The following is a 26,589-nucleotide window of genomic DNA, read 5'->3' on the forward strand; positions in this document are numbered from 1 at the left end:
AGGAAAATAGGGGTGACCTATCGGCGAAATTCACCCTTTCAGTGGTGGGGAAGGGGAGGGGAAGGTTTATGACAAATAACCCATAGCAGCTATTCTACACATAAAATCCCCTCAGACACCCTGAATTATTTTTTTCCCAGCAACACTTTCCTTGCAAGGACATATTATTTCTTCCACATCACCCAGCCAGCAATTTTTTTTTCGGAAGATATTTTGAGGAACAGATCCATTGGGTGCCCCTGCCTGTTAAAAGCGACTGAAAACAGTTACAACAGAACGTTCAAAGCAAAGAATATATACCACACACTCAAAAAATTCAGAATATGCATAGTGAATATAAGTTTTATTTTTCGTGCTTCATATTGTACTTCATTTGTGACAAATCTTGAGGCTAAAGATCTTTAAAAAAGGAAGAAGAAAACAGAATCCATTAAATTCTCATAAAGAAGGGCGATAGCAAGTCTTGAACCCGGTACCTTCCGCGTAAACGCCGTGGACTGCGATGCTGAAGTTTAGTGATGTGATTAGGGTTAGGGAACTGACTGAATTAGGTTGCATCTAGGGACATTAAGGAGCTCAAGCAACAACGACGGTGACGGCAATGAAAAGGTCTCTTAAAAAGTAAAGTCGCGCTTCTTCAAACTTTATTCCCTCTCAGTTAGTGTTTTGTCCACAACCCTTGCGATGACACACAGCCACTGGTCTTACTGGCCGCTTCGGGTCCGTCGCTTCGATTCGCTTATTTTTAACTGCCCAGCGGACAACACCATTTGTATACGCACTGGCAACGTTTGGCGGCCATTTTGGCTTTGCAGCGGAGAAAGTTAGCAGTCTATATGTCCGCGTTCTTTGAAGCAACTTGCTGAAAAGTTGCTGTTCAAGACAAGCTTTTACACTGAGATATAGACCTGTAATACTGCCATGGCGGATGCCACGGCCAGATCCTTACAGTATGAATATAAAGCGGTAAGTTTAGCACTTTTCTAGCTCTCGATCTGTTTTCAGCCAGCACGTGTTAGCTTAATTAACCCTTCCTGATTATATAAGCTAACGTTGCTGTAGTTTTTGATCGAATTTTACATAGTTGAGCATCTTTTTAGTTGATGTACTTATAGGTCGTTCCTACTTGTTTACCGTGACCTCAGGCAAATGCGCACTTTTGAGCACTGTTTTACATTTATAACTTCATGTATTACCGGTAAAAAACTTAGCTTCGAGCTTGTGGTACCAGGTTCGAATTAGTTTTTTCCGCAAATAGTAATATTATTATTAAAATGACCGCAACTCCAAGGAGTTATTTTTACTTGGGACTCATCTGAAGTCTTGCGGTTTACTTGAATTTTAGGCCTTTCAAAATAACTGTTTCTCCTGGTAACCACTTGAGCCTGGTCATCACCAGGGTATCTGATCACTTTGTTCCCTGGTCAGATCCTTCCAAGCCAGGTTGGCATGGCACAGATAGACAAACTGTGGTTATAAGTTTAAAATGGATTGGAATTGTGGCTTTTGAAAACTTGTTAGCCTAACAATTTTTCACAGTTTATTTTTGTTATTCACTTCTTTTACATAAACCATAATGCACCTTGTTTCCCCCCCCCACCCCGCCCTCCAGACTTTGCATAACCATTATTTCCAATTTCTCCGGGGTATAACAGTCACCCCAAGAGAAATCCAATACAATGGTCAGGCAAAATGTTTGAGGGTGTATTATGGTCTATGTGAAATGGTTAATTTGTAACATTTGATGAAATGCTTGGAAGACACTTTTGTTTGACACTGAACTGCGATTCTGTTATTTACAAGTGGCTTCTTTACTAACGTCAAGTTTGACATAGCGAATAAGGACGTGTTGTCGGCAATTTTGAAAATTTGAACTAGACAGCCGTGATACGGCCCCTTTGAAATGACCAGGTATTCTGTAGGTATAGCTGCAAGTTAATATAATTGTACTGTCATTCCACTGTAAAGCATAATCAATACTCTTGTATTAATGCTATTGTTCTTTAGAACTCCAATCTTGTGTTGCAAGCTGATCGCTCACTTATTGAGCGCCGTGGTCGTGATGAAGCAACAGGAGAGGTTATGTCACTGGTGGGACACATTGGAGGAATCAAAATGGGTGACAAGTATCAGAGAACTAAGCCTCCTGTTTCAGAAGAGAATAAAGCCAAGTTAGTAGTTGCTATGGTGTACACTGTAGTCAGCAATGTTGAATTGAACATTACTGGTTTTACTGTTTGGTAACTGCAACATTATTATAAGTTTGTTATACCAATACTCAGGGTATTGAAAATAGAGATACATAAAGTCTGGAAAAATAGTAAAAAGTCTGGAGTTTTTTTTTTCAATGCTACAACAAGTACTTAATAAGTGAGTTTTTTTCACCATGGTCAAATCCCATTCAATCTTGCCATATAGAAGACATTTAATCACAGAATGAGAAGTCTCTTAATTCTCTTATGTATTCATTGCACTGTGGTTACCGTATGTTTGAAGTGCAGCATGAAAAAGGCTTGGTTCCTGTGTTTTTCAAGATCTCTATTGCTCACCTATTTGTTAACCTTGAGTCTGGAAAAATAAAGTATTGTTTTTGGTAAAAGTCTGGAAAAAGTCTTGACTTTTGGATCCAAAAATCTCTATGAACCCTGAATACAGCTCCTTGCCACCACCCCCACCTCTGCTACAGCAGTAAAACTGGCCCTTATGTTTGAACTTCATCCTTACTACATGTAGGATACCAATAGGTGTTGTTATTTCAATAGTTGTTTAGGTTGGGGGCTGGAGATAAATTTTGCTTGGCTGTTAGGAATCATTAGCTCAGCAACTTTGTTAAAAACAGGAGTTGTTGACAACACAAGAATATATTAGACAAGAACATTCATAATGTTCCAGGGGTTTCTTCACAATAATTCTCTTCCTAATATCAGTTTTGCTGTGAAGTTATTTGTTATTTGTTTTTTTTAGACGACAAAAGTTGGCTGAGCGAGAAGAGTTTACCAAGGGTAAAACAAGTGGCAGCCTTTTGTCAGAAGATGCATCAGATTTAGCAGGAGTGCGATACCGACCAAAAACCAGAGAAACAAAGTCCACCTATGAAGTTCTACTTAGTTTTATCCAGGCTGCCATTGGAGATCAGGTATCTTCACTTTGTGTTGTTGGCATATTGCATTCATGTTTTCAAAGTCTTGTCACACTGTATATGAAATCCTTTAGAGTGTTTCAACCAATGACTTTCCCAATTTTGCCTCATTTCCTTGAATTCCAGTGTAAACAAACTAAACAGATACATATATTTATGGATAAACCTATGTTTTTGATTTTTTTGTTTTGCCCAGCCACGTGATATTTTATGTGGGGCCGCTGATGAAGTTCTAGCAGCGTTGAAAGATGACAAGATGAAGGTAATGTGTAGGCACAAGTCTTTTGAAGAAAAATGACTGAATTTTTTTTACCCGATTATGTGTTTTTAGTTTTGTTATTCCTTTTTAAAGACACTTGAATGCCTTTACTTTGCTGCTGTAAATGCAATGTTTGCAAATTATTTGTGAAAGGGGCCATGTGTTTGGTGTTCTCTTTACTCTCAATAACGACTAAGCTCAGAAATCTTGAGCAACAATTTTTTTGGCTTAAAAAGTGTACTAATGCATTATCTTTTATTAAGGTTTTAAGACACCAACCTTGCAGGGAATTCAGTTGGTCATAATAAGATTGAACAAACTCTGTTTTAACTGTTGTGTTTTATTCATTTTGAAACCAACATTCATGAGTTTGACTATTATTATTATTATTATTATTATTATTATTATTATTATTATAATGTTATTATTATTATAATGTTATTATTATCAAAGTGGAAATGATCCTCGCAGTTGAATAAATAATTGAAAAAAAAAAGTAGCTGAAAAAGAACCCAAACAAATTCAGGCTTGACTGGGAATTACCGGTAAACCCTGGCCTTTATGATGACCGGATGCAACGCTCTATCCATTAAGCTAATCAAGCCAACTGGAAAGGAGGCCATTATGAGTTTTTCAACTGCTTAGGTTGTTTATCCAACTGCGAGGATCATTTCCACTTTCATATCTTTATCAGCAGTTCAAAATATGAGTCATTCCATATATTTCCGTTCAATATAATTATTACTGTTACTATATTGTATGCTTGGACACTTTGATTTTTTGTCATGATTTGGATATGTAAGTGTTTGCGACTTAATCTGGGTTAACCAATGCTCCTAGGACAAAGAACGTCAAAAGGAGATAGTGTCTTTGCTTGGTGGGATGCCAGATGAAAGATATGCTCTGCTGGTGAATTTGGGAAAGAAGATTACGGACTACTCTGTTGACAGAAGCTTACTTAATGATGGTCAGTGTTGATGAATTTGTTTTTTATCCTTAGCTGGCATTCATATTACAGATTTGATCATTGAAATCTAGTCAACTTGATGCCCACTACTTTGTGTAACTTTGATCATCATATCAACCACCACATCCCAGTCAAAATCTTCTACAGTGCAGAATAATTGGAGTAGCAGGTGGGAGAGGCAAAGTTGTGTGTTTGAAAGTGACAAAATTGCTGGTTGTCAGCTCTTTTTCCTGTCTTACCCCTTGCACTATTATTAACTGCAATGTAAAATGAAATGTGCTAAAGTAAGTATTCAGTTCTTTCCTTGTGGCTGTATTTCCGAAAATGTTTTTTACTATAAACTGAAAAAAAATTTTCTGTCTGAGTGAAAGGAAAACAGCATCAAAATTTAACATCTTACTTGAAGCGCAGCATGTGTTGTAGAGATGAGCATATTGCTGGTAAGGTTTACAAATGTAGTAAAGCCTGCTGATCATATGATTAAAACTAATCCTTGCTTTACCTGATTCTGAAAGTCATGTGGATTATTTAGGTTATGATTATGATCAGCAAACTGTGACAATGTTTGTGATCTCTCCTGTGATTCAAAGTTGTAGTTCTCAGTAATGTTTTTCACTTGACTATATACATTAGATGAAGTAATTGACGAGACATATGGAGTTGCTGTACAATTTGATGAAGAGGAGGAAGAGGTAATTTCAAAGAAAATCTTTCTTATGTCAAAGTAATACGGCAGGGTTTTATGGGTCATGGAAAACCTGGAAAGTCTTGGAATTTAATTGTCAGTCATGGAAAATCATGTAAAATTGACGGTTACCTTGTGAATTTTGTGATTTTTCCAGCAGTCCACAAAATACATGTAAGTTCCTGCAAAAAAAAGAATTACCGCAAACATATTTTCTGCAAAAATTTACTACAGTGTAAAAATTTTCTGACTTAAATTCACTTCCGATTGATCATCAAATTAATAACTCACCGCAGAGGTTATTGTAATTGACGGACAAAGGAAAGTAATCTGTTTTACTTGTTTAACACAGGGTATGCACACCCCAGTATTGTTTGAAAATAATATTTGTATTTCCATTGCATGCAGTCAATAAAAGTGAAAATATTATCAGTGATTTTTCCTGGACTTTCTGAAAATTGCAAAAATTAATTCCCAGTGAGAAAAACCAGTCTGTCCTAATCGCAAAAAAATTAGTTTCTGCAAAACACAAATAATCACCAATTCCCAATAATTAACTTGTGCAGAAAATTTGTGCCACACGGTATAGAGACAAGTAATTAAATAGTGCGAATGAAACCCGTTTTGGTGGACACCAGAGTTTGTCTGTCAAACTGAGTTATAACTGTAGGTAAAAATATCACAAAAAACAAGAACAGTTTTGAAAACTTTTGAAATGGGCAGCTGAACCTTAGGTTATGGAAAAGTTTAAAAGGTCATAGAAAAAGTCAGAGAAAGTCATGGAATTTGTAGTTTTCTTTTGAATGATCGTGTGTTGTGAACTCTTGAGGCTAGAATAGCTGATACAACATTGTCAGCACTATGTTCTACAAGGATATTTAAAAATGGATTCCTCTATGCTTTATTCTTGCAGGAAGATAAAGACTTTGATGAAGTCATGGATGAAGAATCGGGTGATGAGGCAGAGGGTGTGGAAGCTGATACGACAATGACTCTTCAGGGAGGGGTAAGCAAAGACTGATAGACAGAATGAAAACAAATAGATAATCTTTGTTGATTTAACAATCCAACCCTCTTTATATTTTCTAAATAATGATATAGCTCAACTTCTTGGAATCAACATATGTCATAATTTTGTTTTCATTCTCCTATTGTCTTGTTCTGTAAGTAAATCTTTTAAGTAATTTAAGTTGCTTCTTCTTCTTTTTTCCTGTATCTTAGTTTAGTTTATGGACCCCATTTAAGCCCCAGGCTTCCAGTTCAGGCTTCCCTGTCACCGTCTTTTGGGTTATTTTGTCTAAATTCTACAATCTGTGACAAAAACAAATAAATCAAATCAAGTCAAACCTACCGTAACCTTCTGAGACTTTTCGCATAACAATGGTAAATGTGCTTGTTGGCCATAGTACATGTACTTGAATTTGTGCATGGCAGTAGATCTAGATATATTTTAAGAATTAGAATTTCTCAGAAATGTTTGTCACATTTGTCTTGTAGCTGGAAGAGGAAAGATCTCAAAGGTCAGGAGACAACCTTCACCCTCGAGACATTGATGCCTTTTGGTTGCAACGAGAGCTGAACAAATATTACGCAGATGCAGAGGCTTCAAGATCTAAAGCTGAAGAAGTCTTGGAAATTCTTAAGAGTGCAAAGGATGAGCGAGAACTTGAGAACAAAATGATGTTACTTCTAGGACATGACAAGTTCTCATTTATCAGGCTGCTACGCAAAAATAAGAACATGGTGCTGTACTGTACATTGCTTGCGACAGCACAGAGTGCTAAGGATAAGAAGGAGATCGAGGAGAAGATGAGCTCTGATCCTGATTTAGCATCGATACTTCATGCACTGACAGAGACAGAGCAAGAAGACTTGATTCAGGTTGGTTAAATGAATAAAACCAGTAGATATTGTTTTGTCCCATCACAAGCAAGAGTGCCCCCTATACAAAATTCCAAAAAAATAACTAAATGAAAAAATTTCGATAAGATACTGAAAAGCAGTTACATGTACAGTACTACCACATGGGTGAATTGCCATAGAGGTTTTGTTTTAATGAATGGTCATATACATGTATATTGTAATGGTGTTTAAATCCCAGAATTAAAATTTTAGATTTAAATTTAACATTTGTAGATTATTTTATGTTGTATAAAGTGCTCTGGGGGCAGAAGGTTTTGCAGGTATTTTTTCTATTTAAAAATCAACGCTAGGGTTATAGCATTTTGTTACATCTAAAGTATGTTGGCAACTTTTCTATACTGTAGGAGTGCAAATGTCTTCCCTATTACCTGGTTACTATGTGGTACAATAAACAAGTAGACATTGGTTACCATGGGGAATTTTTCAACATCTTACTTTGATCACAAAGAAATGTATTGAACAATGGTCATGTACATGTCAAAAGAACAATGGTTTGACTAATCTTCTTTCATGTACATCTCACAGGAGGAACGAGCACGGAAGGCAGCAAATAGAAAGGCTAGGATTGCTGCAGATCTGGATGCTGTTGAATCTGATCAGGTACAGGTTCTATAACAAAATCACTTGATATTTTAACTAAGTTTATCCGATCAAGTAGAGTGTTTTCACATGACATCTCAGCAGCCATATTGTTGTTCCAAAACAATGAAGTGGCGGCCATATTAGTGTACCAAACCAATCCTTTGGAAGTATTGAATTCCAATAAATTTGCGTAGATGCTGGCCACATTATTGAAAACTCTTGATTGGCTTTTCCACACTTTCTTACATTTCTTTGGGAAGAAACAGCCCATAATGGTGTAACATGTGTAAAGCAAAGACCTAAAATGCTTTGTTTACTCAACTTAAGATTGTTTTTAGATACTTATGATTTGTCGAATACACCTTGTCATGATTTCTTTTTAAAAGATGGTTTATTTGTTTTGTTCCCTTGTAGACTCGAGGCAGTCGAAAAATACTGGATCTTGAAGATCTGACCTTTAAAGACGGCAGCCATCTTATGGCCAACAAGAGGTGCCAACTTCCAGATGGTTCATTCAGGAAACAAAGGAAAGGTTATGAAGAAGTTCATGTCCCTGCTCTGAAACCTAAACCTTATGAAGCTGGAGAGGTGAGGTAGTCTGCTTCATTAAAATTAATGAAAATTAAATTCTTTTTGTAGTATCTTTGTATTGAGAACTACAAAAATAAAGTTGCATTCTAATTATTGCTTTAGTACCCCCAGAGAAATATTACTCCATGTTTTTTGTTTCCTTTTTAATTTTAAACTCAGTTTAAATTAAAGGTGCAAGGGAATCATCTTGAACATGTAGGTGTGATTTTGTCCATGAGAAACTTAGAAAGGCCATATTTGTTTTTCAGTAAAGCTATTTTGAAAGTGTAAAGAAGGGCTCAAAAAAAAAATGGATTCAAGTGTTGTTTCCTTTAGACAAGCATCTCTCAGATTTTTCTTGCCTGGGGCCACTTCTTGCTTGTCTTAGTCAATGATTTTGTTGGAGGATGACTTGCCAGGGGCAAGTTAAGCTTTACAGATTTCTTGCCAGCAAGAAATCTATTTGGTCTGGACTACTGGACAGGATTTTTGTTGAGCCCTGTGGAGAGAGAAAGGAAGTAGTAGCTAACTTGCTCTTGTATTCTTTGTTTTATTTGCAGGAACGAGTTCCAATTACAAGTTTGCCCAAATACGCTCAGCCAGCCTTTGAAGGTTATGACACCTTAAACAGGATCCAGAGCCGACTGTGCAACACTGCTCTTAACACTGATGAGAATCTGTTACTTTGTGCTCCAACTGGAGCTGGCAAAACAAATGTAGCTTTGTTAACAATCTTGAGAGAAATTGGCAAACATATTAACCTTGATGGTACAATCAATCTGGAGGAATTCAAAGCTATCTATGTGGCACCTATGAAGTCTCTTGTGCAGGAAATGGTTGCAAATTTCACTAAGGTAAGTTAAACTTTCATGGAAGAATTGGTTTAGGATTAGGGGTAGGGTTTGTTATTCCAGAAAATATCCATACCATACCAGGGACAGCTTCCATATTTAAACCTGTCTCGCCTTTGGAATTTCCAAAATGTGTTTTCCCCCATACCCCGGAATTCCAAAATCATTAACCCCCATCTGCTTTAGGATTTTCCATTTTTTCTGTCAAACCCTTTGGCAAATATGCCCAATTTGGCTTATTTTATGCCAAATTATTTCGAATGACTGTACTTCCATTCAGTGAAACTGGTTATAGAGGGAACAAAACACTAAACAAGACAAGCATAGATAGATCGGGCATGTGTTAGTGTTGATTTGCAGAAGAAAACCAACAAAACGCGTACGTGGGTTGTAAAAGCCAAGGTCTTAACATCTATTATCCATGAAATATCGATTTGATATTGTCCATTCACTGCAAAACATGATCTTTAGAAGAAACCAAGCGAAAAAAGCAAAGGTATAACTTATGCAAGTAAAGTTAGTACAATATGTGTCCCCATACATCAAGTACCTACCCATTAGACTGACAATGCCTTTTTTGAAGCTCATAGGATTGGGAGTAATTGCTGACCTGAAAGCTCAAATTCATGAAGAGGGAATTGAAAATACACTCAGTCACAAAGTCTCCTGCATGCACACATGTTTTTGACAAGATATCATTTTAATGTTCTGTACCAGTTTGGGGGCAATGTAAAGTTAACATACATCATAATGACTTCTAAGAACAGTGATAATCTCCCTGTTATAGAGGCTCAGTACTTATGGCTTGACAGTATCAGAGTTGACTGGAGACCACAACTTAAACAAAGAACAGATCAACAGCACACAGGTTATCGTCTGTACACCAGAAAAATGGGATATCATCACTCGCAAGGGAGGGGAGAGAACTTTCACACAGCTTGTCAGACTGATCATCATAGATGAAATACATCTTCTACATGATGACAGAGGACCAGTGTTGGAATCATTAGTTGCACGTACCATTAGACAGATTGAAACGACTCAAGAATTGGTCAGACTTGTTGGTTTGAGTGCCACTCTACCAAATTATGAGGATGTAGCTACCTTCATGCGTGTGAATCCTGCCAAGGGTTTGTTTTTCTTTGATAACAGCTTCAGACCGGTTCCACTGGAGCAGCAGTATATTGGGGTCACAGAGAAGAAACCAATCAAGAGATTACAGGTTTGTTAAGTGTAATGTACATAATCTAATAATACTGGATGTTCTGGATGTTCTGTGCGGGAGAAGCAATAATAACCGAAGACAACAAATAAATATTTTTATTAATTTTTTAATTTCTTTGTCCTTAAGGCTCACTATAAAGATTGAAAGGACAGTGTTGATAAGTTTTTTTATGTTCAGTCAATGGTCAGAAATAACCCACTTCTGAGTTGCCCTGACTGTTGTTTTTTATACTAAGGCTTAATTTGCATGAGAATGAAAAGTCTTTTTCATATGAAAGGTGAGCATCAGCACTCGCTTTGAAAAAGAGGCCAAAGTTAATACAAAAATAGCCTATAACATGTTCATTGTAGGTTTTTAGGTTGTTAATGTTAGTCTAGCCTTCAGTTGACCCCTTTTAGGATGTCTTTAAATAACAGTTGACTCTCTGTAACTCAATCCCTTGCTAACTCAAATGTGGCGTTAACTTGAACCAAAATTGATTTCCACTGGATTTCCTTAGTACATTTACTGTAATTTTACCCTTGGTAACTTGAATCCTCCATAACTCGAACCTTCCACTAATGTTGTTTTCCCCTCAGATCATTTCTATATAATTTTACCCTTGAGAACTTGAACCATGTTATACTGTAAATGCATAAAAAAAACAGTGCATAGCGGTCTGAAACATCCAGTGTCAGTCTTTTTTGTTTTTTGTCCAGCCCTGTATATTGATCGAGCTTTGTTGCCTAATTGTTTTTCCTTGATATCAATATATCTCTTGCTTCCCTTGAAGTGGACTGTGCTTGTTACTTGTACCCCTGTCCCATCCCATTTCCTTATTTTCGGTTATTTGCTTTGAACTCCCAATAACTCAACCTCCTTATAGCTATAATTTTTTTTGATTTTCCCAGAAGGTTTGAGTTATTGGGAGTTGACTATATGTAAAAAATGAAATGTTGATCACATGAGTTTGTTATACCCAAAGTTTCAAATCCCTGGTTGCTTAATAGTGGTATTCAGGGACGAGTCTTTGGAACAAAGAACGTTCAGATGGCTCACTGTTGGCAGCTTAAGATTCCCACTTGGCTGTCCGCTGCTGTTTGAACACAACTCATCTTGCTCAAAAGTCATTTAAAAATACACGAACCTTCCTTTTTTTGCAGAAGAAGAGAGGTTTTGTAATAATGATGTCACTGTAATTTTTCTTGAAGGTAATGAATGACATTGTGTATGAAAAAGTTATTGAACATGCTGGAAAGAACCAAGTGCTGATATTTGTACACTCAAGGAAAGAGACTAGCAAGACGGCTCGAGCCATCAGAGATCTGTGCCTTGAAAGAGACACATTAGGACATTTCTTAAGGGAAGACTCAGCTAGCACTGAAGTCCTTAGGTATGTACTCTACAAGACTTTTGAGCCTGAATTATTGATAAAGGTTGCTTAAAAAATAAAAGATACTGAATGCTATGTGAGTAAGACTATACCTAAGATGACACCTTTGTTTTGAAGTGTTCTAGTAGACTCTTCTTTTGGCTGCTAAGCAGGCGACCACGACTTGTCTCCATTTTTAAGTGCCATTTGTAACTCTGTACTCTTGTTATTGTTGATTTTTTGTCAACCTTATAAAAATTTATTGAGGCCTTTATTTGCAAGGGATAGTTTTGGACACGCAGAAAGGCAGTTTTATTTTGCTATGTTTTTACTTTGTTTTTACCTTGGTGAGAAACAAAGTTATAGGCTAAGACTATACCTAAGATATAACCTTTGTTTTGAAGTGTTCTAGTAGGCGCCACAATCACTGCCACCTTTCAGCTGCTAACCAGGCCGTGATCACGACTTGTCTCCACTTTCAAGTGCCAGTAATTTTGTACTTTTGCTATTGTTGATTTTTGTCAACTTTACAAAAATTTTTTTCTTCAATTTGTATTCCCCCTCCCTGCTGTTACTGTTTCTTCTCATTCACTGAAATGTACATGTTTATCTTTATCATAATAATAAGTAATTTTATTGCAATCACCATTACTTAGAACTGAAGCTGAACAAGCTGTTAACTTGGAACTGAAAGACTTGCTTCCTTATGGATTTGCCATCCATCATGCTGGCATGACCAGAGTGGACAGAACACTAGTAGAAGATCTCTTTGCTGACAGGCACATCCAGGTTTTAGTTTCCACAGCAACATTGGCTTGGGGAGTAAACTTGCCAGCACACACTGTGATTATCAAGGGAACACAGGTACAGTTATCCACATCATAGATCAGATGTAGTGTGTATAGTATGTCCATTCAACTTATGTAGACAGAGACAAATTGTACTCTAAATATGTGTAGGTTTATCACATTCATTGAGTTGCTGTTGCTCTGGGGGGAGATGTTACGTGGTATTTTTCCACAAAGCATCTGTCGAAAGGCACATTTGAACTCTTAAAAAACGGGATGCTGTGCTTGTCATTGAAGTCCCTGTAAAATACTGGAATTTAATGTTAGATTTCAAGAGTACTTGAAACACCCTTAAAGAGAAGAATTTTTGAAACAGTTGGGAAATAATAATTATAGTATTATATAAAGTCATTCAAAGGTTGAGGGCAACTTTTAAAATTGGGGATAGATCATATTGTTAAGAAAAAGTGAATAAGCACAGCTTAGATGAACACTGTTTGAAAAATAAAATGTTAGTGCTTGAATATGCCTTGATATACTCATGAATTTTATAACCAAGAACTACATGTGCATTGTAGCACAAACCCAAGGACACTCACACGTGCACTATGAACAGTTTGTTATTCACTTAACCTTTTTTTGTTTGTTACATAGTCTTAAAGCCTCCAACATTCAAAGTACCATGATATTTTTAGTACTATAATGCTCTTACTGGTCAGGTTAAAAAAATATACATGTACATTATATGACTTGCATAATAAGTTTTTTAAATTTTACATAACAATTTTAACTATCATTACTATCATCAATAAAAATTATAAATTATTCGCTTTGCAGATTTACAATCCTGAGAAGGGTCGCTGGGTAGAGCTGGGTGCACTGGATGTGATGCAGATGCTCGGGCGTGCTGGTCGACCTCAGTATGACACAAAGGGAGAAGGCATCTTGATTACAAGTCACAGTGAACTGCAATACTACCTCTCGCTCATGAATCAACAGGTAACGTCATAGGGGAACTTCTAATTGCAGAAGAAATTGTAGTAGTAGAAGGCTGTAGTTAACTTTAGCAATAGCAGTAACAGTACAGCTATAGCATGTATATTACACTGTACCTGTAGCAGCAGTGGTAGTGGTAACAGTAGTGATATAGAGGCCAGTAGGGGCAACAGTGAGAACAGTACTTCTATTGGTAACCTTGATAATGTTCTTATTCTGTATTATTTTTTGCGCTTCAAGAATGCAGGAATCATAAATTATAGCCTGAAAAACAAATCACCTAGTGCACTATGAAAAGTGCTTAGCACGTGATGTTATTGGTGTTCTGTGAGAGGATTGCAACAACAGTAATATTGTACACTTACAAAAAAATAGAAACTAAGTGAAACAGGTGACAGTAGCTTGAGCAATACCAACTGAATTAATTGAGAGTAAATACAACTCATTTACAATAATTACTCAAGTTTGCCTCTCAATTTATAATGGCCTAAAAATGTATTACAAGTTTAAAGGCTAGATGTAAGTAACCTTGTGTTGTTTGTTTTTGATTCCTTTAGTTACCCATTGAAAGTCAGTTTATTAGCAAGCTAGCTGACAACCTCAATGCTGAAATTGTGCTTGGAACAGTGCAGAATGCCAAGGAAGCTGTGCATTGGCTAGGTATTTTTTCTACTGACTCTTTCTGATTCCTCTTGGAAGCATCTTTAATCTATTGGACGTAGTATGGTGGTCTCTTGCTGACAGTCTTTGTGCATTATTTTGTATTTTGTTCTTAGGTTACACATACCTTTATATTAGAATGTTGAGAAATCCATCCCTGTATGGTATATCTCATGATGAGATTGAAAAGGATCCCCTACTTGAACAGGTAAACAAGTCTTTTTTCACTTCTATCGTAGCAAAAAAATATATGCTTAAAAATTCACATGTGAAAAGCGGCATGTACGTCCCCAACCTCCAGAGTGCATTTCATCGACACTGGAGAGTTTGTATTTGTGGCCGCATAGCTTAGTCATTGAAAGACAAAATTCATATGTAATGATTTTTTTTTAGAAATATGTTGTACCAGACTTAACAGAGTGATTTAACTTGTTAAGGGGTTGCTATGTGTCTAAATTGCGTATATAACTAGATTGTTGCAACAATTATGTGTTAACATTTTAAAGTAAAGATCTTGTTATTGTTGTGTAATGTTGAGTCATTCTTTTATAGCGGAGAGCAGATTTGATCCACTCAGCTGCTACACAGCTTGACAAAAACAACCTTGTGAAGTATGACAAAAAGTCAGGAAACTTCCAGGTTAGCACAAGCATTTGCCTGTTTGACTTTTTCGACTTTTAGTTTTGAAAAAATTTAATTAAGTGCTAATACCAGTAATAATTTACAAAGATATCATTTTTTTAAGGTGACAGAGTTGGGACGCATTGCCAGTCATTATTACTGCACTCAAGAAACCATCGCTACTTACAACAGTTTGCTCAAACCAACTCTCAGTGAGATTGAACTGTTTAGAGTTTTTTCACTATCCTCTGAGTTCAAGTACATCACAGTCAGAGAAGAAGAGAAACTGGAGCTTAACAAGTTGCTGGAGCGGGTTCCGATTCCTGTGAAAGAGAGCATTGAAGAGCCCAGTGCAAAGGTAGACTTTGTAATAAGACAATCTAGTGGCAGATTGTTGCATCTGCAGTATCAATATGTTCTTCATTTTACCTGCATAATAGCAATGAAACCCAAAGTGTCAAATTCCTGCATGTTTTAGCATAATAGCATTCAGGGCCCAAATCTTTGGAACAGTGACTTCAGATGGCTAATTTTGGGCAGTTGAAATACTGTGACTGCATTAAAGCTGTTTGAAAATAAATGTAGTTTGAGTGTATTCAGGCTTGTGGCTTTGTTGACAGTGGTTTTGCAGAATAAAAGCTGGAAGTTCTTTCATACATATATACTTTTTTCTTTTCAAAGGTAAACGTTCTTCTTCAGGCATACATATCTCATTTGAAGCTTGAGGGGTTTGCTTTGATGTGTGATATGGTTTATGTTACTCAGGTAATTATTGTTCAAATTAAACAGTACTTTATTTCTGTAAGTCGTTGAACATTTCTCACTTAACTTGTAGGCAAGGAGAAAAAAATGACTGTTTTAATTTTGCTTTTTTGTGCAGTCATCAGGCCGGCTGATGAGAGCAATCTTTGAGATTGTGTTGAACCGTGGATGGGCTCAACTGGCAGACAAGAGCTTGAACTTGTGCAAGATGATTGATAAGCGAATGTAAGTCAACTGTTTAAATTATGCAGAGTACAATTCCTGCTAATGGGTTTCATGATTTGTTGGGTCTTTTCACAAAAAGTTAGAATTCTCTGGTAGCTCTTGTATGGAGCTTAACCTTGAACCTTTCATAGCAGTAATATTTTGCAATGTAACGTTGTTATCTTGATGATTCCACTGACCAACATGCTTTCTGCTCTCTTCTGCATACATTTCCAACAGTGCAAAGTGACTGTACTGCACTGCACTGCACTGCGCTCATCTAAGGAATGGTTTCCAACTTCCTTTAAATGACTCGTCTGTTCAGTCTATTTACACTAATACAAAACATTGTTGTGATCATCCAGGGTTAAGGTGAGGTATGTTAGACAAGGATTATATGGCGGCAAGGTGGGGTCAATCCTGTGTTCTAATTGGCCACCTGTTCAGACTAGATGGTCTGATCTTGCCTTCTCGGGATTACTCACCTTGTTTGACCAATATCCAGCTACCTTGACCCCACAATTGATCAATAGGATAAACATAAAAGAAACAATTCTGATTTGTCTTGAATCTGATCAAACCCCAGGTGGCTGTCCATGAGTCCACTGCGCCAATTCAAGAAAATCCCCATGGAGGTAATCAAGAGAATTGAGAAGAAGGAATTCCCATGGGAACGTTACTATGACTTGGGAGCCACCGAGATCGGTGAACTGGTGCATATGCCCAAAATGGGCAAAACACTGTACAAGTTTGTCCATCAGCTGCCCAAAATGGAGTTAGCCACCCACATCCAACCCATAACAAGGTATGTTATACTAGGTCAGATGCTTAAGGTTATGTTCACACTGTACTGAATAGCTTTTGCATCGCCATGAAAAGCAGACTGGACAGGGCTTCTGTTCAGACACAGGAGTGGTTGTGGCAGCACGATTTCTGTGATGGAACAAAGGTGCCCTGTGCCAGTCTCAAAAGTGGAGCATCACATATTGCATAGATTTTGTGTGGTACTTTGGTGCAGTGTGAACACCTATTCAGCCCGTCACAGAGGTAAATAAGTAGGAGTGAGAACTGGAACCCACAGAGATGGAAGTAAATATTCTGGGGTGAGAACTAGAATTTAGCGCCCCAAACCCTCTTGGCTAACTGTGCCGGTACGATGTTCGATGTTTGTGAATGACGAAAGCTATCCATTATAGTGTGAATATAGCCTTGGTGTTTTTTCAAGTTGCTTTCTTTGTTTTGTTTTCTGTCCTTTCCTTTTCAGAATGGTCAGTGTGTTTTTTTGCTACATCTTATGTGTATGATAAGGCTTTCTTAGAAGACTTTGAGATTGGCAATTTCATGTTGGTCTCTTCATAACATTTTAAAACGTCCAAGTTACTAAGATAATTTCATCATCATGTCTCTTCACACCATAATGCTGTCGCCCACAAAGTTTGGAACTCTAACTGTTAACTTGATGTGGGACACATTATTTTTTCCCGTCCCTTTTCTTTCTTTATACTTCACTTTGTGTTGCTTTATTCTAATACAACCACTCCAACATGTTTTCCTTGTCAGATCGACTCTAAGTGTGGAACTTGTGATCACCCCAGATTTTCAGTGGGACGAAAAAGTTCATGGAAACTCAGAGGCAATGTGGATATTTGTGGAAGATGTTGATAGTGAGATCATCTTACATCATGAGTACTTCCTGCTAAAGAGCAAATTTGCCTCGGATGAACACACGCTGAAGTTTTTTGTTCCTGTGTTTGAGCCTCTTCCACCGCAGTATTTCATCAGGATTGTGTCTGACAAATGGCTTGGTGAGAGTTTATTATTATTATTTTTTAATATGCCTCAAAAATCTTAACCGTTTAGCCCTTTAAGTCCTGTTACTTGAGTTATCACTAATGCTACCATGTATGTTCTCCCTAAATTTATCGGTGATGATATGAAGACGACATGAGGTTGCACTTGTTGTTTTAAGCGGTAGTACGCATCACTTAACTGTCGTACAGTAGCGGCTGAGAATTAGAATAGTTGGTTTTGTGCGACAGCTCACCAGTGCAAATAGCAAGTAAGAACTTTTGTCTCAGATGAAGTGGTGACATGACATGACATGACAAGTAGTGCGCTGATAGTTGTCTGGTTTGAACATTTCAAGTATTTACAATGTTGTCATTATGAAAGTTTTATATTTTTTATATTTTTGTATTTAGGGTCTGAAACGCAGCTACCAGTATCATTTCGACATTTGATTCTGCCGGAAAAGAATCCTCCACCAACTGAACTGCTTGATCTTCAACCTTTGCCAGTTTCTGCTCTCAGAAATCCTGCATTTGAGAATTTATACAAAGACAAGTTTCCATACTTTAATCCTATACAGACCCAAGGTAAGAAGAACTGACATGACTGTTGTTTTGAAATATATGAAATAATTCATTTTTGAACTGCGGTTGTAGATGATCGTTCTTCACTTTCATGACTGTTGTTTATTAGACGCGCAACGTGAGCATCCTAAAAACCTGGTTTTCAATTATGGAGCGACACAAATACAAGTGCAAGCACAAGAGTTCTTTATGTCCCCTTAATAACAGTCTAGACTAAAGCACAAGGATCAAAATTTTCCTTTTGTACACTCACTCTTGTGCTTGAGTTGTGCTTGAATCGTACTTGCTTTGATGGTGAAAACCATGCATTAGGGTAATGGTACAGAGCAGCTCCCGGTTGTTCAAAAGTTGGATAGCGCTACCCACTGAATAAATCACTATCCAGCGGGTAAGTAGAGATTTATTCGGTGGATAGTGCTATGCACCTTTTGGACAACTCAGTGGGGCCTGCCTTCAGAGTGTTCGTATGAATTTTTTTAACGCTTTATTAACTTTTATACACACTGTGATTTAATAGGTTCATTTATTGTCATAATGCATACAACTAATGTTGTCGGTCGTTTTGGCCTTCCTTCAGTGACTAGGGTTTCCAATAAGTTTTTCGGCGTCCAGGATTTGCCTTGTTTTGAAGGCCGGGATTTGGGATTTCAAAGCAAAATAGGGTTGGGATTCGGGATGAAAGTACGCACAGGATGCGGGATGCCGAAAATTACCATCGGGATGACGGGATTGAGCGAAGATTAGGGTCGGGATGACGGGATTGAGCGAAGATTAGGGTCGGGATGACGGGATTGAGCGAAGATTAGGGTCGGGATGACGGGATTGAGCGAACATTAGGGTCGGAATGACGGGATTGAGCGAACATTAGGGTCGGGTTGACGGGATTGAGCGAACATCTGTGTCGGGATGACGGGATTGAGCGAACATTTGGGTCGGGATGAGAGGATTAAAGAACCCTATTGGGGAACTACAATGGTGTTTGTTGGATTAAACTAGAATAACTTTATTACTACAGTGTTACATGGTCTGCCTTTGTTTTTGTCTTGTCAGTTTTTAACACTCTTTACAACTCTGATGAGAATGTTCTGATTGGTGCACCGACCGGTAGTGGTAAGACCATCTGTGCAGAGTTTGCGGTGCTACGACTCCTTCAGCAGATAACTGACTGTAGATGTGTGTATGTCACTCCAATGCAGTCGCTGGCTGATCAGGCAAGTCGTGTTTTAAAACACATACACTAGGTGTCTGTGGTGTGCAGTAGAGTACAGGAGACAACTGCTCAGCAGCGTCAATCAGAGCCACGGAAGAATAAAAAAGAGAAAAACACCTAAAACGCGTTATCAACCACTGGAAGTAGCTTCCCTTTAAAATGGTCACATAAGTAGCGTGCGAATGCAGATGTATTTGCGTTCGTCGCTTCTCTCCACCCGAAAAGGTGGAGAGAAATACGTTTGAATTTGCAGGCTACCACATAAGCTGTTTGAGTCCAGATTTTGAAAAATCCTCTCCTGCTTTGCAAGTTTTCGTTTTACCTGGGCTTAATCTACTCCCCCGCGTTTCACTCGACGGACTAAGGCTATCTTCACACCATACCGGACAGCTTTCCTTACCGACACGAAAAGGTATCCGGTATAGTATTAGTAACAACGGCACAGAACTGGAACAAGTCCTTCACACACATCGCGCTGGAGCGGCTGGCCAAGAGGGCGTGGTGACCTTAATCCCACTCCTCACTCCTGAATAGTTTTTTGCTTCGCATTGGATTCCAGTCCTCGCTACTACTTATTCACTTCCGCCACGGTCCGAATAAATCACCGTTCTCATGTGTGAACAGGAACCCCATCCGTTATGGTTATCGTGCCGGCGCTAGATCCATCCGGTATAGTGTAAACATATCCTAATAGAATAGAGGGGCTTCTCATAGTCTGTATGAGTACTAGAAACAACTGTAGCGTTGCAACCTGTGATTAAAAATAATAATCTTTATCCTGACCTCGTTCATGGTGATATTAGGACGGCATGAGGTTGCACTTGAGGGTTTTATGCAATGACGTTCTTTTGTTTCCATAAGAGTTGAATGGTCAATGTGTGCTGTTCTTGGTTTTATCAGGTTTTTGCTGACTGGCAGAGCAAGTTTGGCTATCAATTAGGCAAGAACGTGGTCATGCTGACAGGAGAAACTAGTGCAGATCTTAAACTTTTGGCCAAGGTAAACAACAACAACAACAACAACAACAACATGAACACAAAGTTTATAACTGTGCTGATATTTTTTGTTAGACCTAATTGTAATTGCAAGATTTCCCTTGTTACTGCTAAAGGCTAACGCAAGCGATATTCATGTGATTTTTACTACAATTTTGGGGCGATGTTAAAGCGAGGTAACCATTGGGTGCATGATCTCATTATCTATGGAAGCAATGGTGATTTTGCACGAGTTAAATTTCGCAGCAATAATTCCTGAATAAACGGTCGTAACAACGAGATGTTTTATGTAGACATTCAACAATGGACTCAGTTTCCTACTCGAAGTATCGTTAACACGGGAAAATATAAGTTAGAAATGTTTGCCACTGTTGACTGGAAGCCAGGGGATTTGAAGCATGTTGGCAATAAACTGCTTCTGTTTCTAATCACTTAATACTCTCTACCAGTAAATGCAATTTTTTTTGTTTTTTAAGAGAACGTTCCCGCACTTCTGCGGATAGAAGCATCGAGTCGGGGCTTCTTGTGACAAAATACAGTCGTTTGTTCACTGAAATTGTCCATTCAAGCCTTGACCTGTTTTTAGTGTATTTTCTCACGAAGCGGAATGCGAGATAGATTTTTAGGATTTGTCCACCCGATGTTTTCTTGTAGGGTAATGTGATTGTCAGCACTCCAGAACAATGGGACGTGCTGTCAAGACGGTGGAAACAGCGGAAGAACGTGCAAAATGTGCACTTATTCATCCTTGATGAAGCTCATATGATTGGTGGAGAATCAGGGGTAAGCTGAAAAGAACCTTTTTGCTATTGGCTATTTTCAGGTTAAGCGGTAGACTGGGTAGATGTTTTGTCGAATTGCTTTATGGGACTGTTGTTGTTGTTTTTTTTGGTCAAAAATTGTCCGCCAAAACAGCCTTAAGGATGCAGTTTGACACACCTCCTACCCTGTCTCAGGCTCAACTTCAGAATGGTTAGTAACTATCTTTGTTTATCGGTGATTGGCAAAACACGAAGGGATTTAGGCTGAACAAATCGGGTTTAGCGCGAAGTCCTAAGACAGAGATGTCACAAACCCTTGTCATTTTCTTGTGAAATAGCCATTTTTTTGTGTCACCCCAGGTGACAATTCGGTTTAATGGATAAATGCAATTTAACTGAGTTAACGACTTGAAGCAAGAGTAGGTGACGTTAGCGTTCTCTGGCATTTACTGGTGTAGCGAGGTTTTCGGGGCTCTGTGAATCTTTGTATTCCGGCAGTTCCGTTAGCTCGGCTCTTAGGCTACGTTTGTTCAGTGGGTCCTTGTTGTTGTTGCATGCGTGCGCCATTGCGCGTGCTTTGCAATTGTACCGTTCGGTTATCGACAGCGGGCTTGTTTTTTATGCATTGTTAGGTTTCCATCCCCATCCTTCCCTTTTTGTTCGTTATAATTTTCCACGCAGTCCAATGGTTTCAGTGTGACAGGTACTGGGGAATGTTTGGCTTCTAGGGCCGGGTGTGTTACTAGGTTGCCAGCTGGGAAGCTCAGTACACCTTGAATTTGGTTTCGCGGTTTCAGACTTCGGGCGTAAGGGTACCTATCCTCCACTTGCCTTGTAGGCGTTATTACTGGATGGCATTTTCAGGTTCCAAATACAAAAATCGAAGTTGAATTTGCTTTTAATTTTGAATTTAAATATTTTCTTTGTCTCGCTTGCATGCTGAACGTTAAATGTTTTGTTCTGTTTGTAACTAGTGTTTAGTTTTTGATCTTTGTTATTATGTTTGACTCCTAGCCTGTAATGGAAGTAATCTGTTCTCGTATGAGATACATCTCATCACAGATTGAACGTAACATTCGGATTGTGGCTCTGAGTTCTTCGCTAGCAAATGCAAAGGTATTAAAACCAGTCATAGTCTTAGTAAGAAACAGATTTGAACACAAGTTCATTTTCTGATGCTTAACTGAGAAGCTAAAGTTTATTAGTTTGATCAGTCAGAGAGTCAGCTAATATCAGTTTTGCTTTTCCTTTGTAGCCCAAACAGTCCGTTTTCCCGTCTTAAAACCTAATTTAGTCATCTTGAAACTCGAAACATACACTTCAAGATTATCATTTCCAAATGTTAACTGTTCAAGGATTAATCTACCAGAGACTGTCGACATACGTTTGAATTGTTTTTAATCATTTCTTATCTGATATTTGCCAGGACGTTTCCCAGTGGTTAGGAGTTGGTGCTACAGGCCTGTTCAACTTTCACCCCAACGTCAGACCAGTGCCCCTTGAACTGCACATTCAGGTATGATCGTAATAAGGCTAGCTTAAGCACGACGACGGCAACTAGAACTGCATTATTGTAGATCATTGAGGCGGCTAATCAGCTTGTTGGGCTCGGAATCCAATCGTCCTGGACATTCGAGTCGCTCTCTGACCACTACCGGGATTTCTTTTTTTTCTGTCAATTCCATCTGGATGGCTTGTCATTAGATGGGACTTTAAATCGTGTGTTGTTTATTTTGTTATGTCTTTTGTTTCATGTTACTTCCTTCCAACCCGTCCATGAAAGGCACAGTTTTACAGTTGTTGTGTACTACTTTTCTCATCTTCGTTGTTAAGCATACATTTTTTTTCCGATTTCAGGCGTATTTAATCGTTTCTTGTTACCTTTTTTATCAGGGCTTCAACATCACTCACACAGCATCTCGTTTAATTGCTATGACAAAGCCTATGTATCAGTCAATTGTAAAGCATTCACCCAAGAAACCTGTCATTGTTTTCGTGCCGTCCAGAAGACAGACCAAACTGACTGCTCTAGACCTACTGACCTTCTCTGGAGCCGAGAATGATGCACAGAGGTAAGCTAGAAAAGATTTAACAAATGCAGGAGATGGAAAACCATCTGAGTGCTTGATGGGATTCCAACCCATGACTTCCCAGGCGTCGGCTCTTACTACTGAGTTGCGGAGAGACTGGTGGTGAACCAGATCGTGTACTGGGTTCTCATGTCACACGTCCTGCATACTGCTGGGATGCAAAAATCCAAACAAACAAACAAACAAACAAGAACAGAAACGACAATTGTGGAATCCATCGCTAAATTAACATGAGACTTTTTAACCCTTTCACTCCAAATTGTGGCTAAAGGTAGAATTCAACAAAATTTTGCAAATTTCATTTCTTAGAATGCTGAAAAACAACTAGTACCATGTGAAAGTACTGCCAAAGAAGTTTCATTTAAATGGTCACACCATAGGATTTCGTCTTCAGACTCAAGTCTGCAGACTCAAAAGTTACAACTACCTTACCAGACTCGATCATTCACTGTGAGAGAAAGGGTTAAGAAACAAGTTTGTGCGAGAAGGCAAAGTGCTATTAATTTAAATTTTAGCAGACGCAGGAAACGGCCTGACTTTTGCTATTCTAGGAAAGTGAACAAAGGAGAACATAAAGTGAACTTTAATAACAAAACAGCAAAGACAAAAGCGGAAAGCGGTTTTTGTGTAAAATCCAGCACAATTCCAGAACAGTAATTTAACGATGTTGATTCAAGTCGTAACTGTCGATTTTAAAGAGACTGGTTTAAGTTTATTTCCTTAGAGGGGTTATTTTGCTTTAACAGGTTCCTGCACTGCACAGAGGAAGATCTGCAACCTTTTATCAAACGTTTGAACGACAAGGCAAGTTTTTAGGAACTTGGTTTTTAGTTTACTAAACTACCGTTGGTCCTGCGGTGCCGACTCTGTTACCATGTAGTACAACGTTCCTATAACGAACAGACAACAACAACAACAACAACAACAGCTTGAATGGAAATTCAACATTGTAACTAATTAAGTAATTTTCCCACCCGCAAATAGCCTTGGAACTAGTCGAGACGGGGCTGGGGAGGAAAGACTTATTTACAATACAAGATTCTAGTGAATTGACTAAACAACAGAGAGGACAGGAAAACCAACAAAATATCCGATTTATGAGAGAAAAACGAGAACTTTGCGGTACACATTCACGGACACGCCCGTCGAGCATTGATCGGCAGGCTACGGACATCTTGCCGAAAGATTATTGATAAGCTGAAAGAAATGCGTGACTGCGCGAGTAGGCATTCATGACAAGTTTTAAAGTACTTGTAGTAACTGACAAGTGGGTGTAACATTTTGACGAAAAAAAATCATGCTTTTAACTGATGGTAATGCTCATAAATTTTGCCTTCTAATCTTCAGACTTTGAAAGAGACAGTGGGTTATGGAGTGGCTTATCTTCACGAAGGACTGTCTGATGTTGAAACCAAGATTGTAGAACAACTCTTCAACTCGGGAGCCATACAGGTGGTGATTGTGTCACGCAATCTTGCTTGGGCGATCAACATGAACGCTCACCTTGTGGTCATCATGGACACACAGTTCTACGAAGGGAAGATCCATGCGTAAGTCACGCAACGACTATATATGCGGTAACGGCAGCGTGAAAATGCAGGGAAGAGAAAAGTTATATTGATCGGATAATTTTCTCTCTCTTTAAGACTTAAGAATTAGAAGAATATTTAAAATTCTCCACGCAATATCACGTTTTTGATCGAGGCTTTTTTCAAATAGGTAGCAGTGTGAGCAAACAGAAGAAATCAAAGAAAGAATCTTAACGTGAAACAAACATATACTGTAGGACACCGTCATGTGGAAAACAACACTTGGCTTTGAATCACAGTTGGTTTTGGTTTTTCTTTTGAATGTCTGAGAAATTGGCAGTGTAGCAATGCAGACCAAAGTAACAACGAAACGGCACTCATTTGAAAACCTGGCGCGCCTGGGAGGTTTAGTTATCGGCTCGAGCTCCAAACCTTCCGCATTTTGCCGAATGCATAAATACGGGTTATGAGTGGTTAGAACGAGTTAATTGTGTGATTAAATTATCTCAGTCAGGGCTTGAAAAAAAAGTTCCGTCCGGTAGTCCGGTTGTAACTTTTCGTGCTTACTTTCCCAATGAGCTTATATGCCTTATCGGGTTATTATATAAAAAAAAAAAACGCTTCGAAGACTTCCTTGAGTTGAACTAGTGCTTCTGATACAGTTTTGTTTTCTTCTTTTTCAGTTATGTGGATTATCCCGTGACAGATGTATTACAAATGATTGGCCGAGGAAACAGGCCACTATTGGATGATTCAGGAAAGGCAGTGATTCTCTGTCAAGCATCCAAAAAAGAATACTTCAAGAAATTCCTCTATGAGCCTTTGCCTATCGAGGTTAGTATGTAACACGCCAAGGAAAAGATTTCTACAGCGGTAACTCCGCAAAATACAAAACGTATTTTGTCTCCCAAAGGTTGGGAAAAAGTGAAAAGCCTGTCTCGTCTCACACAGTCGCTCACCCAAGACAGTTTGTTGTCGCGTTTCGTACAATGTTTGCAAAGAATGCTCTGCCATCTAGTAACTAAAGCAGAATCCCTTGAACCGTACGCTGGTATACAGTTTCCTTAAGGTTATAGAGTAGAGATCTAATGCGGACTTTCGCTGTTTCAGTCGCATTTGGATCATTGTCTTCATGATCATTTTAACGCTGAAGTGGTAACAAAGACGATTGAGAACAAGCAAGATGCAGTGGATTATTTAACATGGACCTACCTTTACCGCAGAATGACACAGAACCCAAACTACTACAACTTACAAGGTAATGATTCGGACTGGCACCTGCGTAAACGTGAACGCTTGAATAATAATTACCTCTGGCATGTTGTGTTTGCGTTTGTTTAAAAGCATGATTAAACCGCAGCTTTGTTGTACTAATTGAGCTGAATTGCGCTCAGTATGCGTAGATTTGGTAGATTTGGCTACAAAGTTGGCTTGGCCGTTTCAGGTATCTGGCAGTCGTTTCTAAGGAGTGGATCATTCTATTCGTGTGGTCAATATAATATTTTTTATCACCCACAGGAGTTACCCATAGACATCTCTCTGATCACATGTCGGACATGGTAGAGAACACACTTAATGATTTGCAGCAGTCTAAGGTATAGTTAACTGTTATTTTTCCAAGTGTATTACTTTTAGTTTACAAAATCCGCAAAACCCCCAGTTGGTGAAAAATAATGCGAACAGTGCCTTTCCTACTGGCCGCTTTGACGTTTTGGGGAAGACTGGACTGGGACTGTTTTGGGGACGTTATCGTTTTTCTTTGGCTATTACGAGGAAGTCGGGAAACTGAGTCAAAATTCGCGTCTTCAAACAGACCCACAGAGCAATTCGATTCAACGCCCACCCAGGCTTACTTGTAACTTCAAAATGGCTCGTGTCGCTCTCTTCTGAGCAAGAATAGTTGATCGGAATATGATGTTAGCGACGGCAAAATTGGTCATCAAACACGGTAATCTCTTTTCTACTTATATCTGCCGAGACAACCAAAAACTAAACAATTTTGTCTCTGTAATGTGTTTTGCGATGCCATTAGTGTATGTTAGCCCTTAA

The 26,589-nt window shown here is 38.5% G+C and overlaps 1 protein-coding gene across 1 annotated transcript in view; it reads left to right on the plus strand.

Moving 5' to 3' along the window:
• The first annotated feature begins 794 nt into the window (after positions 1–794).
• Positions 795–26,589, plus strand: part of LOC140933817 (U5 small nuclear ribonucleoprotein 200 kDa helicase-like) — a 32,832-nt gene continuing 7,037 nt past the window's right edge. The window contains exons 1-35 of the mRNA XM_073383473.1: positions 795–966; positions 2,008–2,171; positions 2,965–3,136; positions 3,336–3,401; positions 4,239–4,365; positions 4,999–5,057; positions 5,964–6,056; positions 6,548–6,931; positions 7,499–7,573; positions 7,970–8,143; positions 8,686–8,979; positions 9,764–10,198; positions 11,392–11,573; positions 12,209–12,416; positions 13,178–13,339; positions 13,894–13,996; positions 14,113–14,204; positions 14,549–14,635; positions 14,742–14,975; positions 15,299–15,382; positions 15,498–15,604; positions 16,170–16,388; positions 17,144–17,388; positions 17,785–17,958; positions 19,006–19,166; positions 20,066–20,164; positions 20,815–20,943; positions 21,936–22,037; positions 22,348–22,437; positions 22,815–22,993; positions 23,758–23,815; positions 24,359–24,561; positions 25,224–25,374; positions 25,651–25,798; positions 26,059–26,135. Coding sequence (XP_073239574.1) covers positions 922–966; positions 2,008–2,171; positions 2,965–3,136; positions 3,336–3,401; positions 4,239–4,365; positions 4,999–5,057; positions 5,964–6,056; positions 6,548–6,931; positions 7,499–7,573; positions 7,970–8,143; positions 8,686–8,979; positions 9,764–10,198; positions 11,392–11,573; positions 12,209–12,416; positions 13,178–13,339; positions 13,894–13,996; positions 14,113–14,204; positions 14,549–14,635; positions 14,742–14,975; positions 15,299–15,382; positions 15,498–15,604; positions 16,170–16,388; positions 17,144–17,388; positions 17,785–17,958; positions 19,006–19,166; positions 20,066–20,164; positions 20,815–20,943; positions 21,936–22,037; positions 22,348–22,437; positions 22,815–22,993; positions 23,758–23,815; positions 24,359–24,561; positions 25,224–25,374; positions 25,651–25,798; positions 26,059–26,135 — 5,382 coding nt within the window. The 5' untranslated portion in view covers positions 795–921. The remainder of the gene's footprint in view (positions 967–2,007; positions 2,172–2,964; positions 3,137–3,335; positions 3,402–4,238; positions 4,366–4,998; positions 5,058–5,963; positions 6,057–6,547; positions 6,932–7,498; positions 7,574–7,969; positions 8,144–8,685; positions 8,980–9,763; positions 10,199–11,391; positions 11,574–12,208; positions 12,417–13,177; positions 13,340–13,893; positions 13,997–14,112; positions 14,205–14,548; positions 14,636–14,741; positions 14,976–15,298; positions 15,383–15,497; positions 15,605–16,169; positions 16,389–17,143; positions 17,389–17,784; positions 17,959–19,005; positions 19,167–20,065; positions 20,165–20,814; positions 20,944–21,935; positions 22,038–22,347; positions 22,438–22,814; positions 22,994–23,757; positions 23,816–24,358; positions 24,562–25,223; positions 25,375–25,650; positions 25,799–26,058; positions 26,136–26,589) is intronic.

This window comes from Porites lutea, chromosome 4, assembly GCF_958299795.1.
Source record: "Porites lutea chromosome 4, jaPorLute2.1, whole genome shotgun sequence".
Lineage (NCBI taxonomy): Eukaryota > Metazoa > Cnidaria > Anthozoa > Scleractinia > Poritidae > Porites > Porites lutea.